This window comes from Coffea arabica, chromosome 2c (assembly GCF_036785885.1).
Source record: "Coffea arabica cultivar ET-39 chromosome 2c, Coffea Arabica ET-39 HiFi, whole genome shotgun sequence".
NCBI classification, from domain to species: Eukaryota; Viridiplantae; Streptophyta; class Magnoliopsida; order Gentianales; family Rubiaceae; genus Coffea; species Coffea arabica.
Window position 1 is genome coordinate 75,156,648 of NC_092312.1, and position 17,283 is coordinate 75,173,930.

Sequence of the window (17,283 nt, forward strand, 5' to 3'; positions counted from 1 at the left end):
AGCATCAAAGCTAGGGGCCAGGTACTTTAGCATCCTGACTCTTTTCTTACTCACAGGGCAAAGATATAAAGGGCAAATAGTTTGAAGATCTACGGGTGTTTGAATGGTAAGAGTTTAGCAAATGGATGATAAGAATCATCTCGTCCTCAACTGGACGCCCCAACATAAATAATATCAATTTTCCAAACTTGCAAGATGGCCAATCATTCTGGAGTCTTAGATGAGTTTCTCGAGTAAAGAATAAACTATTCGCCTAAAAAGTTCATCAGTATACCATTGCCACAAGAACAAAGGAAAGGGCCAATTACGCCTTTAATTGGAACTGCACTACTAGACGGTACTAGAAAATTACAGTATCATTTTCATCATATCCAATTCGCACGCATACAAATATGTTTCGGCAATTACTGTTTTACTCCCAACTACTGAATTTCATGAATGTATATACCAAAACTCAAATAAGATTGCAGGGTCTATCATAAATTAGTTAAAACTAAAAGAATGCAGCTAAATACATAATGCTTTGATGATATCATACAATTGCATTTACAAAAATGTAGCGCGACACTATATACCAAGAGTTGTGCACTCATCAGCCTTCTTCAGTAAGAGGGAAAAGCGTTGGAAGCTATGCCAGTATATCGAGAACGGCTTCCCCTGCAGCACATATATAAGATCAGCATTAGTAATGTTGCATATGTACTATTTCTACATCTTAGATCCAAACTCGTAACAGATTCCCCAAGTCACGAGCAAATCAGTTGCTCCAGGGAGGACATTTTCATACCATCTCTAAGTCACAAATATTGTAGAAAAGATGAGTACATCTAAACTAGAAATCATCCAGCATGTGACCACAAGCTATAAAACAACATAAAGGCCAAGAAGGCTATTTAAGGAAATGTAAAATGAATAAATTGGAGGCCTAATTTTACTTTTGGAAGAAGTAAATAGGATGAATACATCAGCAACATCCTGACTTTTTTCGGTCCAATACAAAACTTTTTATCTTTCTTGAACTACTCTACGAAGCTGAAGAGACCTCGCTATGTCACCATAAATCCACAGCAAGAAGGTCAAGCAACAGTCAATAAGCAACCTCTTAGTAACTCAACTATGAGATAAGACATTTATACAGCCATATCTTAGCATTTGGCATGCCTTCTGAAACCTAATCCTTTCCAAGTAGTATTGCATAACCTAACAGCTAAGACAGCATTTGTGAAAGGCCAGGTAGTTTATGCTTATTGAAATTATCTAAAAATATTCTCATGCATTCTGAGCTGAGAAGCTCAAACTCATGCCCTATCTGCATGCCAAAAGAGACAAGTACCAATGAGCTATTGGAAAATGAAAACATCCAATGTCATACCATGCATTCTCTTGACAAACCGTTCAAACTCCAAGAAATTGTGTCTTTCCATTAAAAGAGGTCTAAGCCTAAGGTAGGTAAAAGAAAAAAGATGTCTCCCATCAGGATCGTTCGTTGGCTTGGCTTTCTCTGATAAATAGTTGTAGCCTTCCCTGTCATGGCATGGAAGTGCATTTTCACTAGCAACAGGTACACAGACATCCCAAGCGGTATTCAGCACCTGGAATACAGCATATTAAAAGGCAAAATTCATTGAACAATAACAGGTTCCTTCCGGAGAGTTGGTGCATCAAATTTCCTATATAAGAGAAAAGTTTTTGTGATAAAAAATATTCTATTGCTGGAGGAATAATTAAATTCTTGTATTGGAAGTAGAAGGCATCGCAGTGATGCTTACCTGCCAAGTTAATCCCTCAGGGTCAGCCAGAGCCTCTGAGAAGTCAACATTCTGGTTTAACATGCTCATTCCAGCACATGTAAAGTTCAGAATGACACCATGCTTCTTCAACATTGCCACAATTGCAGCATAACCATCACGATTACATGAGTTATAAAATCCAGAAGTTAACTCAGTGGCATGGCTTGCAGTCTTGTACCACCAAGGAGTACCTGATAGCTGCTCGACAATAAGAAATAAAAAAAAATAAAAAATAAAAAAAGCAAAGAAGTTCAGATCAATTTCTGCTGATGCTGAAATGTGAATTCTTGTTAGCAAACTATATCCATTTTCTTCACATTTGATACATAGAAAGCACCCAAAATTTAACCATGCAGCTAGCAAATGGACACATAAAAAATTGCAATTGAACATGAGAAAAATGAACAATGTCATGCACTATCCTTATTGGGTGCAAGTAGAAGCGTTGTTCATTCCAGAGAACAATTTCCATTGTTAGCATAAGTGTGCACGAGGAGAGATCTTTGAAATGAAGCAAAAATCTGATGTCATGCACGTCAATCCCTTGCTAGCTTGCCCAGGTCATGTAAAGCAAAGAGGTGAAAGCAGAAGAAGCATCATTTTCATTGTTTAAGAGCAGCCAACTGTCTGTTTGTCTCAACCTCCTTGGTTTTCATCTTGATGGTTAGTTAAATATCTTAAATTCAGATCATACAGGACTACACTGAATAATTGCAGCCACTATCTCTATATCTATTGATAATGAGTGCAACGCAAAGCCTTCCTGCAAATCGCTATGAGATACATTACTGAACTAGGACAGATGCACCACAATTGCATTTGTCAGTGCCAGAGGAAAATTTCTAATGTTAATGCATCAGCACAGTTGCAAGACCCTCAAAAGTTAACTCATAGATGATTGAATGGTATCCTATACTTGACAAAGAAAGATGACTACCTTTACAGCAATGCAAGTACCCTCAAAAACTAAATTGGCAAGGGAAAGCACTCGATCACCATGTTCAATCAAAACTTGAGAATACCAATTCAGGAAAAACCTCCCATAATAACCATCATAGTCTCCTCCATCACAAAAAAATCCTGTTTCATGCGGGCAGGAATTGTAAGAACCTGCATTATCTGGTCCTCGTGCCCAGAAGGAATGCCCCCTGTTTTCAGCTGCCTTCCTCAGGCTATTCAACATATACTGGTCATAACACTGACAAGATAAAACGGATGACATTGATAATTGAAATGAGGACACTGTCACAAATAAAACATACACAATGACATTCTTGATAAAAAAGTTTCAAGTAAATAGGAAGCCACACCACATGCCAGCTATTCAAATGGGACCATGTGCTTCATTACTTAGTTTAGATAGATGCTCATATTTTCATTTGCATGGAAAAGAAACCTCATCTCAGATCAAGAAAATTGGCCAACAACAGAGACAATTTCAACAGGTAGAGCACTTGTTCAATGAAACATAAAAGAGATTCAATAAATAAGAAATGGACAAGGAAGGAGAATAGCAGAGGTGTCCAAGTTGCAATCACACTACAGAAATAGAAAGCAATTTTCATCACTGTTGGGTTTTCCTTTTTCTACTTCCTCAAATCTACCCTTTAAAGTAACGCAAGAAGGATGTTGCTAAAACCCTCCTTGTGCCATCATGAACCCAAAAAGAAATGACTAAAACTGCAAGACTCCTGATAATAATCTCCTCTCTTTAAAACCCCCTTCTCTTCACAATGTGTCACGATAATTTAATACCTGAAATTCACCAACGCCAGGATATCTCCAACCATGCTTTACAGGATAAGATGGATATCTTAGCTCCCCACAAGGGCCTAGTCCAACTTCAATCATGGAGATCATGCCATCTTCAAAAAATTCATCAAATTCAGCTCGGAAGCTCCTCATGTAGTCAAAGTAAACCTGCATCAGTTTCAGAGTATGGAATTGATCAAGCCTTTATTTGGAAAACTATATCTTCAAAGATGACTGCACGCCTACATGTACATTAAGCAATAAGGAACACCACCAAAAGAGAAAAGACTACAACAAGGCTCGCTTAAACACATCTGCCAGGATGTATGCAAAATGTACAATTTTGGTCCAAATTATACATGAAAAACGCATAAAATGAAATGCATGGGCAGAAAATATCCCCATAGTAATTTCTCATAGCACCTAGGCACCTATTATCGAGGCACAGACAAGATTAGTGATTGCTCAAAAGATACCAATCAGAACACTTACCACTTATCTGAAAAGAACTCCAACAAAGTCAAGGCTGAAGGAACATTCTGTAAAAGAATGAGGTACAAATGGATTCCTATAGAGCTTCAGTCTTGTGATGTTTCAGTATGCAGATGAATGAAGTTAAACAGGCTAATGATCATAAACATACTATATGGGCACAGGTAAAGAAATTCTACGTCAGTTGAGCATTGTTTATTAAGATACCTCAACAGCAGTCCGACCTCTTAATACCCTTTCCTTGTCAATCCCCCATGACAGACATTCTGGATTCCGCCTTCCTGCTCTGTCAGTGAAATATATATCAGGATTGCTTCTACCAATTTCAGCTACCCAGTTAGGCAGTGGAATGCAAACATCATCCCCAATGTTACCACCACATTCATGGAAAGACATTACAACCTGATTCCAAATTGAATAGCATTCAGCAATTTACAGAGGAATTTTAACAACATGCAAAAACACCATAAAGCAGTTTCTTTGCACTGAAGACACAAACCTAAAGATGCATTTGCCTGATTATTCTAACCATCAGTTCGTTATACAACCATTCCTCTAAGAAATACTGATATATCAAACTCAAAACATTTATCTTTCATGATCAAGTATGAAGGTTCACATTAAACTTGCTATTCTTTCCAAGTCTAAACAATCTTGAACCAGGAAAGAACATTCTTCCACGAGTTAATCTACAGTTCACACATAATTTGACCTCCTCAACTAGATAATGTTGCACTTTGAAACATCATACCTTCAAGAAAGTCAAAGATCCATGGTTTCCCCAAGAGAGTTTTTTTTCATCCCCCCTCCCTGGCAGATACTGACCACTGTACTGATACAATAGGAGAGAGAATACCTTACCCCGCCCCCCCTCCCCTGGCGGGCAGATACTAACCACTGTACAGATACAATAGGAGGAAAAAATTACACAATGTACAGACACTGACCACTGTACTGATCCAATCCCTTTATTTACTTAGAATTTCATAACTAATAAAGTCCAGACCAGTTAAACTAGGAGAATCTTACATATGATAAACAGATGATGGATCAATAGAGCAGTTAAGTATGGAAGTAATCATCGAAACAGCGGGATGCTATAACCTATTAGAATTGCTTATCTAAGCTACCCAACCCCTCAAAAATAACAGAAAGCGAAAAATATAATAAAAATGAAAAAAAATGAAAACTATAAAGAAGATTATAAGCAAATCTACCTGCAACTTAAGCTTAATCTCACGCACAATTTGAAACAGCCGCTTATATCCATTCCAGTTATACTCCTGAGGAACATGTGCTTCCACTATTCCCCACCAGCAATCAACCATGACTCCATCAACATTTATTGATTTCAAGACTCTGAGTTGTTTTATAATACCATCTGAGTCAACGAGTTCACACTTCATATTGATAATTCCCAACTGTCAACAAAATATGCAGAAACACAAGACGCAAAATGTTATTGCCACTGGAAAAAGGCATCTCTGAGCTAAGGCTACATAAGCTAGCCTTTCTAGGACCCGGTGGCAGGAGCCTCTAGTGCAGGATATGAAGATTTTGCAGGGCAGTAACTAATAAGATGCATCCTCTTATAAGCAAAGACAATAGGAGGAAAAACAGACAAAGCAAAAAAGAAAATTCTGGAAAACTTACAGGTAGCATAACATAAACAGGAACATAAGGAGTGCCAGCAAAATCACGCTCCTGCAATTTTGTTGAGATGTCAACCTAACCAAGAATTAGAGAAACATGTCATCAAGAAGTATCAACATATGTCGAGCAACAGATTAATTGATCCTGTCGAAGATGAAGGCCAAAATTCCATATGCAATCCTCACATATGGCACCAAAGCCATATATGGCTCTATATTGACAATAACTCTCCTCTTATCACCTACTATATCCATTAAACCTCATTTATTATTTCTATTAAAATTGATGGACCACAAATGAAGGACAACAGAACAAACAAGATGTTGAAAGCCTCGTAAATATTTGTAAGACACTGCCCTGATACAAAAGGCAAGGATTAAACAAGCCGCAACCATAACCAAAAAGCTCTACTAAATCCATTCATTACCTGCTTGTTGTCAAGAGAATCTATGGAACCTCCAAGAAGAGGATCATTATGTACATCTCCTCCATCTCCCAGCAGTGGTGAAGAGTTAGTCCGGATGCTTGAGGATTCATCATAGGGAGATGATGTGGGCACAAAAACACTCTTCATTTGACATGCATTATACTCAACGGTGTTCTGGTAAGGTGAAGAGATGCCTCTCAAGGAAATAGGTGGAGTTTGTTGTGTTGGGATGTGTGAAGACGATGAAGTCACCACGGTGGAACATGTGCCACCAACAGGTCTTGCACCCTGCAGATATTGAAGATTACAACCCTGCATGGGTTTTCTTAAGATTCACAGGAAACCAAAAGCTGATGGATCCACAGTAGGTAATTATGTCATGCAGATGACAGCCAACATTCATTGTTGCTTTTGAAGGCAAACCCAAGGCACATCAAGTGACTTGCATATATGTCATACAGAAATTCCCTGAGATAGTCTGTTTAGTACAAAGCAATAATAAATCATGCATTATTATACACAAAGTTGAGATTAAATTAATGTTTCTCCAGCCATTATATCCTTGACGGACGGACTGGTACTTACAATAATCTGTTGAATTAGCTTAAACCATGGAGAAGTATTCCATAACCAGAAAAGGGGTTAATGTAGCTCAGAACCCTATCATGCTGTTTTTATTCTTGAATTAAGTGATCTAGGTAATGCAAGGCAAAAATTGTAGCACCACAAAATGTTCTGATACTTGTTGGCATCACATATCTTCTATTAATAAATACCTGTGATCTGGAAGGGAAGGTGGTTCCATCTGGAAGAACCACCCACCCCGCTTCCCTTGCCAAAGCAGCAATAACATCATTTATATCAGCTCTGACTCTAAGGTTATAGTTCCCATGCCTTCGAAGCCCTGCTAAGATCTTTGCAGTAATAGCCCTTCGTTGACGCTCTCGTAACTTAGTTCTCTCCTTTTCTTCTTGAGGCCTACACCTCCGTGACCCTCCCTGAGGAGTTGGCTGCTCTTGATATTGCTGATGATGTACAAACCTATTGTTACTACTTGATGCTGCAAGTCCCCCATCAACACCTAACATTGCCGGGCTCTCGATATTCTTCTCTCCGTCATCATCATCCTCATCATCTTCTTCTTTTACATCCATCCCCATTTCCTCGTCATCATCTTCACTTGTCACGAATCTTTGCATCTCTGCTGCCATTGTATTCCACTCTCCTCTTCTATCTAGCAACTTTCCCTTCTAACAGCTCGAGGTGTCGAACAGAATCAGTATTCTCAATTCGAATGCCATATAAAGACTACTACAAACTTCTCTTAGTGGGAAGACACCCTAAACACTCCTAAGGGCGGCAACCCGGGAGGGAAGGGGGCGGTGTGGGGTGGTGTGTGGGGTGCCCGCAGGGGTAGAAATGGGCGGGGGCTGGGGGAGAAAATTTTCCCCCGGCCTTAAAACGGGGCAAAAACGGACCAGCATAGACCCGCCCCATATTCCGCCACGTCCCGGCATAGAAAAAAAAAAGTATATATATTTAAATTTATAAATATATATAATATAATAATTTAATTATAATCTATTTCTTTATATTTAATAATATAATTGTGTATCTGTAATGATTAATAATTAATAATCTAATGACTTGCGTTTTGTTTTTAACTTGACAGCTTGTTAATCTTATTTAATGTCGTTTATAATTGTATTATTATAAATGAACATACAATTGTGATTTGGTCCTATTATTACATCTCAATCAAATATTTTAATGTCATTTTCATGGTATTGACAGATTACTAATCTTCTTTAATTATTAGCATTTGCAATTCGTCGAATGGTCTAAATTAAGTACTTGAGCACGTCTTTATCGAATATTTTAAAATAAAAATAAATGATATGGATATCAAAATTTTTTAAATAATAGTTCGCTTATATCATAAACATATTTTTCAATCCACCTTTTTATATTTTTAACTATTTTTTTATCTTACATACATCATATTATAAAAAATTTTATAATAATATTTTAAATAGCATTCTATTTAAACAAATTATTCTATGAATAAACGGATTGTTAAATATGATAAATTAATTTATTTCATAAAAAAAAAAAAAAAAAAAGAAAGGATGAGAGGTGTGAGGCAGGAGGTGAGGTATGTGGCGAGGGACAGGAGGAATTATTTGACAACAGAACGTGACCCCCCGCCCCAATCCGCCTCGTAGCCACCCTTCAACCCTCCAAACTACAAACTTGACCGTCCCTGCCCCATTTCCGAAGAGATGAGAGTCCCACAGACGCGATCAAGTCAACTAAAGATTAAAGGAAAGTAAAAATAACGGATAAGATACATGATCAAGGCTCTGCCTACAATTTTTCCAGTACTTGGAAATTACGTCACTACCCACCATTTCCCTTCTTTCTGACAAATGGCAATTATTATCATTGTGGATTCAATTATTACCACTTGAAACTTGAGAGCCTATCCTATTTGCGTTTGCATTTGAAAGAAAACCACACAGTTTACTCCCTGTCAAACAAAGGAAGACACTCTCAGAATGCTAACTTAACAAAGCAAATTGTAGCTTTATCAAGTAGTAAGTATTTCCAATGAACTAAGAATTCTGTTTATTTTTTTTAGGGATAATTTTAGAAATCCCCCCTGAGATATTTTATAGTTTCACTTAGCGCCGTTAAAGTTTTAAAAAAAATCACTTACCCTCTTTATTTTCAAATTTTTGTAACATTCTCAACCCATTTCAAATTATATCTTTAAAATACTATTATGTTTAGGAGAGAGAAAGTTATTTCATTCCAAAGTTGCCCTTTTTTTGCGATTTCTTAGTTGTAATGATAAATCAATTTAAAATACTTTCATATTTAAAAACTTGATGAATGTGTATTTTAGTAAAAACTCTATAAGTTTATAGTTGAGAAATGTTTTAACAAATCACATCTATAATTTGGTGGCAAAATTTTAGATTGATAAATCATAAATAATTAACAAAAGTTGTAAAAACTATTTGAAATATTGTAAAGATGTGAAAAATGACTTTTTTTTTCATCTTCTAAACATCTTAAATAAGTTCTAAATGTAATTTAATTTTTTTCCCTTTTCTAAATTTTCAAGCCATCTATTCAAATAAATAAAAATTAAAGATTCTACATAGTTCATAAAATTTATTAAATTCAATCAAAATATTTTTCATAAAAAGAAAGATTTTTCTCATTTGATAATCTAAGAGCATGTGATAAACATATAGTTAAATAAATGTTGGACAAATACTAAAGTTTTTTGAATTATAACTAGCCTCCTAAATTGCAACACTTTTGTCAAAGAAATCTACATTTTTGTCAAAAAAAAATAATAACAATAATATCGAGTTTGTTTCTTACTATGTGACCTTAGAGTACCAAATAGACAAACTTTGAACGAAAAAAATTACTTTGTAATTTGAAAACAGGTTAAATAAAATTTTATTATTTATTTGTACTTTAAAAAAGCATATTGTTTATGGTTGCAATTATTATATGGTGGTCCTTTTGAAAAAAGAACATCTTCATACTTTTTGTCCTTATTTTAAACATATGATTATTATACTCACAATTTAAAAAAAGGATATAATACATTAAACCCCCTTGTGGTTTGGGTTATTATTATAAAGCCTCCTCATTGTTTAAAAACCCCCATATAAATTCCTTGTGCTTTGGACTTCTTTGGAAAATGGATGGAAATCATCCAAATTGACGGAAAGTGAATTACACACGCTTGACAAGCGAGCGTGATAATAATACATCAAGGGTAATGTGATAATTTTACATTTTCTTTTCTTTTCTTTTTTTCCTTGTTCTTTTTTTTTTTTTTTTCTTTTCTTCTGAACTATCTGGAGCAGAAAAACAAAAGAAAAAACTGAAGCAAAACTGAAGGCAATGAAAGGGCATTATTGGAAAGAAATTATCTCTCTTTCCTAAAATGAGTATTTTAATCATATAATTTGAATTGGACTGTTACAAAAATTTGAAAATAGGGGAGGTAAGTGATATTTTAAAAACTTTAAAGGTATTAAGTAAAATTTTAAAAACCTTCAGAACCCCCCCCCCCCCCCCCCCCCCCCCCCCCCCCACCCTCTCTCTTTTCTCTTTAACTCATTTCACTAAACTGTATGCGCTGGAACACAATTAATCATTCACGTATCCAAAGAAAAGCATAATTATTCATTCATTTCATTTAAAATTTCCCGTAAACACAGAACTCCCATGCAAATTAACTTTTGAATATGAGAACATCTCAGCCTATAGCTTAATAAAAACTGTTGCTTTATTCTGCTCTTGTTCGTCTATTCTTTCTTTATTCAAACTTAAGTTCAATTATGCTAGACCATCAGCAAGTTCAAGCATTTCCAAGGTTTTTCGGCCTTAAATCTCGATAATAACAAATTAAACAATAATATAAATCAACTGACTACGGCATCACTCACCTATCCAGCATTTCCTAGAATTTTTAACCAATAAATCTCGAAAAATAGCAGCTTTACTTTAGAATAACTTGCTACGGACTATTACTGAAAAGCTTCATTCAAGCCAGCTCAGATCTATCCAGAAACATGACAAGGGAATATTCCAATGGGCCAATCGCTGCAAACTAACCCAAGAGTAAAAAGGAGTCGGTGCTCTCAGAGCATCTCCAATGCATTATACCCTTCAGGATATAATCCATATGCCATATCAGCATTTCACTATCCCACATCAGCAATTCACTATCTCCTCTTTTATTATACTCTCTCCTCTCTTTTATTTTAATAATGCACAACTCATAACCCATAGATAAATAAATTTATTGTTTTAAAAACACTTATTTTTAAAAATAAATTATTGACGTGACACCTCAAACGTGAAAATATCATAATAATCCATTATTAATTAATAATACCCTATCTATTGAATTTAACTCCACGACATACTATTAAAATTAAATAAAATACAAGTAATAATATAACGAATACTAATTTTCATTATTATTGCCTCCGAATCGTTCCCAACTATGCTCGACCAAATCCAACTGAAGTTGATGATGTACTTCCCGATCACGTAGTTTTGCATTCCTTTGAAGATAATGGTGAAAATTCTCGATTGAACCTTGAGTCACAGGGATCGTTGGAAATTTGATGGATGATTGGAATTGGGTAAATTTGGAATTGGAAATGGATAATTTGGCAAATTTGGATAATTTTGAAAATTTTGGTGGTTTTGATTTTGTGAAGCGGATGAATTTTCTATATTCGAACTATATAACATATTTCTAAAACTACTAAGATTCTCATCCATAATGATAAAATACTGAAATTTATAAAATTATATAAAGAGATTGAAAATAATGAATAAGAGAGTAGAAGAGATAATGGAGTAGAAGATTGTAAGGTGAAATAAAAAAATTACTTTGTGTATTTATAGGAAGTAAAATAAATTATTTGTTGCTAAAATATAGCCGTTATAAAATAGCTGGCTCCAAAAATGACTGTTATAAAATGTTTTAAAAAATGACCAAGTAAAATGCTGTCTCATTTTGGCTATTTGGGCGTCTGCTGGTGTTGTCATGCCGTTTGGGTCCCACAGCATCTTCGATGACGCGCACCATCAGTATTGTGCGTGTAATCTCCATGATACGGCTCCAATGGAGTCATGTAACGGGGGCATTATACCCCCCATTATACATTGTTGTGAATGCTTTAAAACTGTGAAATCGGCCAAAGAGTTTGAAGAATGTTGGTATTCTTGAGGTTCAGGAGAATTCCGGACGAGGCTCCGGTGATGGAGGAAAGAGCAAGAGAGAAATGTGTGACCGTGTGAGGGTAGGGTTTGGCACGAGTCAGGTGTTATGCACGTGCAAGGAGGGCCACAGCAGCAACACATCTGTGAGCCAACTGCTATCAGTGGATTTGGTGTGCAATGGAGGCCAAACAAAAAAAAAAAAATTTTTGGTGTGTAATTTTCTGAAAAAGTCTAAATCTATTTGTCCTTTCCTTTTTTTGTGCAATTTTATTTGGTATGCAGTGAAGAAAAGAAGAAATTTTCTGATGGGATTTATAGTTAAAGAATCCTAACCAGCTAATTGCTTAAATCAAAGAAATAGACATTTAAGCAGCTAAATTCATTATGGTGGAGTGGTGGGCAAGGATCATTTTTAGGGGACAGAGAAGAGCCCTGTCCTACAATGCTAATGGCATTTTAGCCTGCTACACATGCCAAACTGACTTTGGTTCTGGAATGAAGCAAGTGGCAAATGGAAATCTTTCCTTCAACACAAAATTGTAAACCCCCTTCCACGAGAAGGACAAAAGTCTCCACCATTGTCAAAGAAGTGACAGTGATCCCAATACAACCCCATTGCTCATCAGGTTCTTTTGCTTTATGTACAATTGAAAGATGGAGGCACTTTTATTTATAGGGGAACACTCAATATGACTAACACTACATACCATTGTACAATGCCAACAAAGTTGAATTAGTTAGCCTTCTAACTGTTTAAGTTGCAGCTGCCTGTTATTGTCAATTCCTGTCACAAGAAGATAAAAGACTTGTACTCTCACGTTTCCTAATTCATCCACAATCTGCCAATTTGTTAAAGAATTTCAGTGAACTTCACCCAGACTGCCTGTTCAATCAGATACGGGTTCTCCTGCACATAATACAAATGAAGCGAATACTGAAACCTTCATCCAATATCATTCAATTGCTGCCTGGAAGGAATTTTTAATATGGATAAGATAATCAGAGAACAAATTTACCATGCATTCTCTTTACAAATCGTTCAAACTCCACAAAGTTATGTTTCTCCATAAGAACTGGGCTCAGTCTCAGGTAGGTGAAGGCAGATAAATGTCTCCCATCTGGATTACTCAGAGGCTTGGCATTTTCTAGTATCTTGTTGTATCCTTCCCTATCATAGCAAGGTAGTGCATTCTCACTTGCTACTGCTATGCTAACATCCCATGCAGCATTTAGCACCTAAAATGATAGTTAAATACTTCAAAAAATTGCTAAAGCTAAACTGCAGAGGTAATCAGTGCATGGGCTTTCTTTTCCTCTTCTTTTCTGATGAAAATAGTTGATGCCTTTTATGTACCTAAGCTAATTTTGGATTCTGTTTCTCGTAAATTGTAATATATCGAGAGCAAACTTCAATCACATCGTGCTTTATCATGTTCAACCACCACATACAATTCGTTTTTAATATTCTTTGTCAAATATGATACCATAAGGATATGTATCGAAGATTTTTTAAAACCATGCATGAGGAATTCATGTCCAGTTGTATGCACACCATTAAGCTAATTAGGCCATTGAAACTGCATTCCCAAAATGAATGTCTTTCTCTTGAAGGGGAATGTACTAGCATTCCGTAGGAGAAAAATGTTGTTAGCAGGAATGAACCACTTAAGTTTTGAGATGCTTACCTGCCAAACTAACCCCTCAGGATCTGCTAATGCCTCCGGAAAATCTTCATGTTGGTCCAATGTACGCAACTCAACACATGTGAAATTTAGAGTGGTATCATGCTTCTTTAACATAGATGCAATTGGAGCATAGCCATCACGATTGCAGGGATTATAAAACCCAGCAGTCAACTCAGCAGCATGGCTGGCTGTCTTATACCACCAGTGGATACCTGATAGCTGCTCAAGAACCAAAATATATCAAGACTTGGATTTTAAACTAAGATTAAAAGGGTAATATTCATTTTGAACAGAGAACAATGTCATGTTTCTCTGTTCATGACATTTTTGTAGATGGTAACCTTTGCAGCAATCGCAGTTCCTTCAAAGGCCAAGTTTGCAAGAGAAAGAACACGATCACCATGATCAACTAGAATCTGAGAGTACCAATTTAGAAAGAACCTTCCATAGTAGCCATCATAATCACCTCCATCACAAAAGAATCTTGTTTCATGTGGCCTAGAATTGTAAGAACCTGCATTATCAGGTCCTTTACCCCAAAATGTGTGTCCCCTCACTTCTGCTGCCTTTTTCAGACTCTTCATCAAGTATTTGTCATGGCACTTGAGAAGCAGAAAAGGTTTTATAAGTTACAATAGTTGCAGCAGACTCAAGAGAAACCTGAAATATAACGTAATAAAGGAGAAAATGGGCAAAAAAAAAAAAAACTATATCGTAGAAAAGTTGGTGGCCTAACAAATGGTGCATGAGTCATTGCATAAGAAGTACCTGAAATGCACCAATTCCAGGGTATTTCCAACCATGTTTTGCTGGATAAGAAGGATAGCGCAGCTCTCCACATGGACCTAGTCCAATTTCTATGTCAGAGATAGCTCCATCTTCGAAGAACTCATCAAACTCCACACGAAAGCTTCTCATGTAATCAAAGTAAACCTACATTGTTTGGATAAGGAAAAATGAAAATGGTTTAGCAACAAAATCATCATCAGATGCACAGAAAAATGGTTCTGAATGAAGTCCATATGATGCGAATGAAAACTCATATGAATTGCATAATTCTGGAATGAAGAGGTTGATTACATGATACTGATACTATCCACATGTTTGGAAACAACTGGCCTCAGCAGCCAAAAAAAGAAAGAAAAAAAATGAGGGTGACATAAATATAATGTGCCATATCAGTTTCTTAATATCTCAAAGATACTATAGAAAATTGACTGCTGTTGGATCGCAGTCATCTTTAATACAGTGTGCCAGAGGCTGCACCCGATTCACAGCCACCTGCAAGTCATGTTTCCAAGAATGATCTAATTCCAGGTTTCAGTGTTAGCTTATGGCCAGGCCTACATTCATTTGGAGATCATTTACTTCTAGAGCATCATTCCATTTATCCATATCAAACTTGAGGCCAAATAAGGTCCTATGCTGCTTCCAAGTCCAGAGAAAACCAACTGATTTCTGTGCAACGGCCAGGCTTCCTCACTAGCAGGTAAGCTCCAATTAGGGAGACAATAAATGCACAGATGACTGAATACAAATCTTCATAACATAAAAATAGACTTTACAAGATAAGAACCTATAGTACCTCTAGAGCAGTACGGCCCCTTAAAACCCGTTCCTTGTCAATTCCCCAAGTAAGGCATTCATGGTTTCGTCTTCCATCTCTATCTGTAAAAAATATGTCTGGATTTCCACAGCCAATTTCTGTCACCCACTGTGGAAGTGGTATATGAACATCATCACCTACATTTCCACCACATTCATGGAAGGACATAACAACCTGCAAAATTGTTTTCACTAAAACTTATCTGAAGATTTTAAAAGGAAGTACAACCAATTCAACACCCCCTCCCACTCCCTCTCCCCCCCCCCCCCCCCCACCCAAACCAAAAAATAATTAAAAAAAAGGCAGAAGTAACTCAGGGAGGACGCCATCAAAAAATAAACAGTTGTTGTAATAATCTAAGAAGTTCTGCACCTCTCACCTGTAATTTTAGATCAAGGTCACGCACAATCTGAAAAAGCCTCTTGTAACCATTCCAATTGTATTGTTGTGGAACATGAGCCTCCACTATTCCCCACCAGCAGTCAACCATAACTCCATCAACTTTTATTGACTTCAAGATCTTTAGGTGGTTTATCAGATCATCAGGATTAACCAACTCACACTCCATATTGATAACGCCTAGCTGTTTTCGAAAGAAGCAAGCTAGTGATTAGTGCAACGGTACTCTAACTCTGTTACACTGGTGGTCGAGAATCAAGTAAGATGGAGATAATACAACTATTTCACTAATATTTGTTTACTAAAGGGAAATCGAACCTAAGAAACACAGAAGACTTGGTGACAGTCTAACCTATATCTGGGAAAAAGTATTATCATTGCATGAGATGTATGAGTTAATGAACGTGTAAAAATCAACTGTTGTAACTCACTGGTAGCATCACATATATAGGGACATAAGCTGTGCCTGTAAAATCTCTTTCTGGCAATCTTAGCTCTCCGTCAACCACCTGTGCGAATAAGAAAAGTCTGAGCAGCTGAAAAAACATAATTCCCCCTTCAGTGAAGGATGATCATACAACGAATTGGTATCTTTCCTTACTAGCTAGCCGATTAGTAAAGCTGCATGCCAACATCTCGTACATCAATCCATATAAATATTAGCTACAATTCTAGACTTATAGTCTAATAATTTCGCAATGCACCCGTATTTAATTTCTATAAATAGTTCAAACACATTTTTCAAGAAAGTCGAGAATCTTTGAAGGGCTTACGTACCTGATTGTAATCATTAATGTTGGTGGAAGATATACCATCGGGCGAACTTGAATCATTGTCTCCGGCTATTGGATGATGATCCTCCACGCTCTCTCCCGCGTCTCGGACCAGAGCCCGAGTAGCAGAATTGGCGAAAACGCACTTTAATTTCCGCACTGAGTAGGGGAGTCTGAAATCGAACTTTGAAGACGCCAAGAAAAGAGACTGGCGTCGTCCCACCACCACTTGCGAAGCCATAGTTGAAGATGAAGAAGAAGAAGGTGGCCTAATCATCAAGTTGAAGCTTTGCTGCAATGCCATTTCAGGCATTTCTTCCAAGTTCTAGCTCTGTTTCTCTATTATGATTTGCCTTGGCATCTTAATATGCCGGTGGAAACGAAGTAACAAAGAGGGAAAGAAAGGGAGAGGATGGCGGGGCAAGAAATCCGTGAAAGAAAAGTGAAGGTGGGGTTACGGGATCCGGTGTTACATTGTACAGTAGTAAAATTTAGTTTACTGCGTCACTTTCAATTTCTGGGCTGATTTCCTGTGCACTACACAGAACACACGTGTGGAAGAAGGGATAGGATAGAATAGAATATTACACTCTTTGCCAGCCCACAATTAGTAGTATTACACATTTTAAAAAAAAAAAATAAATAAATGCATACAAATTGCCAAAAAAAAAAAAAAAACTCAATTAAAATTATTGCAGCTGATCTGTTAGCGCGGCGGCAGTCCAACCAAAAAAAGTAACATGATTTTTATACCCCTAACCTTGAAACACTACCTAAAAACTAAGCCATGGTACAGCTGCCAAAGTCAGCATTCTCTGTGGGTTTGGATGTTAGCATAAATTTCAAGCTCTAACGTGATACATTTGGTCAAATTAACAGTATGCAAGTTCAATTTCAGCTAGGGCTGAAAACATGTCTCAACGAACCGGACAGAGGT

The 17,283-nt window shown here is 36.7% G+C and overlaps 2 protein-coding genes across 4 annotated transcripts; both read right to left on the reverse strand.

Annotated features, from left to right (window-relative positions):
* Positions 1 to 454: 454 nt before the first annotated feature.
* On the reverse strand, positions 455 to 7,615 carry LOC113733176 (beta-amylase 7). Of its 3 annotated transcripts, none has more exons than XM_072076509.1 (10): positions 6,891 to 7,615; positions 6,115 to 6,402; positions 5,688 to 5,738; positions 5,252 to 5,455; positions 4,242 to 4,436; positions 3,546 to 3,710; positions 2,728 to 2,988; positions 1,770 to 1,988; positions 1,373 to 1,592; positions 455 to 657 (listed from the first exon to the last, which is right to left on the reverse strand). In XM_072076509.1, exons 1-10 carry the CDS (start codon positions 7,323 to 7,325, stop codon positions 629 to 631), a joined length of 2,067 nt encoding a protein of 688 aa, XP_071932610.1. In that variant the 5' UTR covers positions 7,326 to 7,615; the 3' UTR covers positions 455 to 628. The 3 variants fall into 3 exon arrangements, with proteins under 3 accessions (XP_071932610.1, XP_027115178.2, XP_027115179.2); XM_027259377.2 differs by having other exon boundaries at positions 5,688 to 5,762; XM_027259378.2 differs by lacking the exon at positions 455 to 657 and having other exon boundaries at positions 1,546 to 1,670; positions 5,688 to 5,762.
* Positions 7,616 to 12,388: 4,773 nt separating this feature from the next.
* Positions 12,389 to 16,891, reverse strand: LOC113733178 (beta-amylase 2, chloroplastic). The gene is made up of 9 exons (XM_027259380.2): positions 16,351 to 16,891; positions 16,005 to 16,082; positions 15,554 to 15,757; positions 15,154 to 15,348; positions 14,337 to 14,501; positions 13,910 to 14,170; positions 13,569 to 13,787; positions 12,900 to 13,119; positions 12,389 to 12,790 (listed from the first exon to the last, which is right to left on the reverse strand). Exons 1-9 carry the CDS (start codon positions 16,657 to 16,659, stop codon positions 12,771 to 12,773), a joined length of 1,671 nt encoding a protein of 556 aa, XP_027115181.2. The 5' UTR covers positions 16,660 to 16,891; the 3' UTR covers positions 12,389 to 12,770.
* Between the last annotated feature and the right edge of the window lie 392 nt (positions 16,892 to 17,283).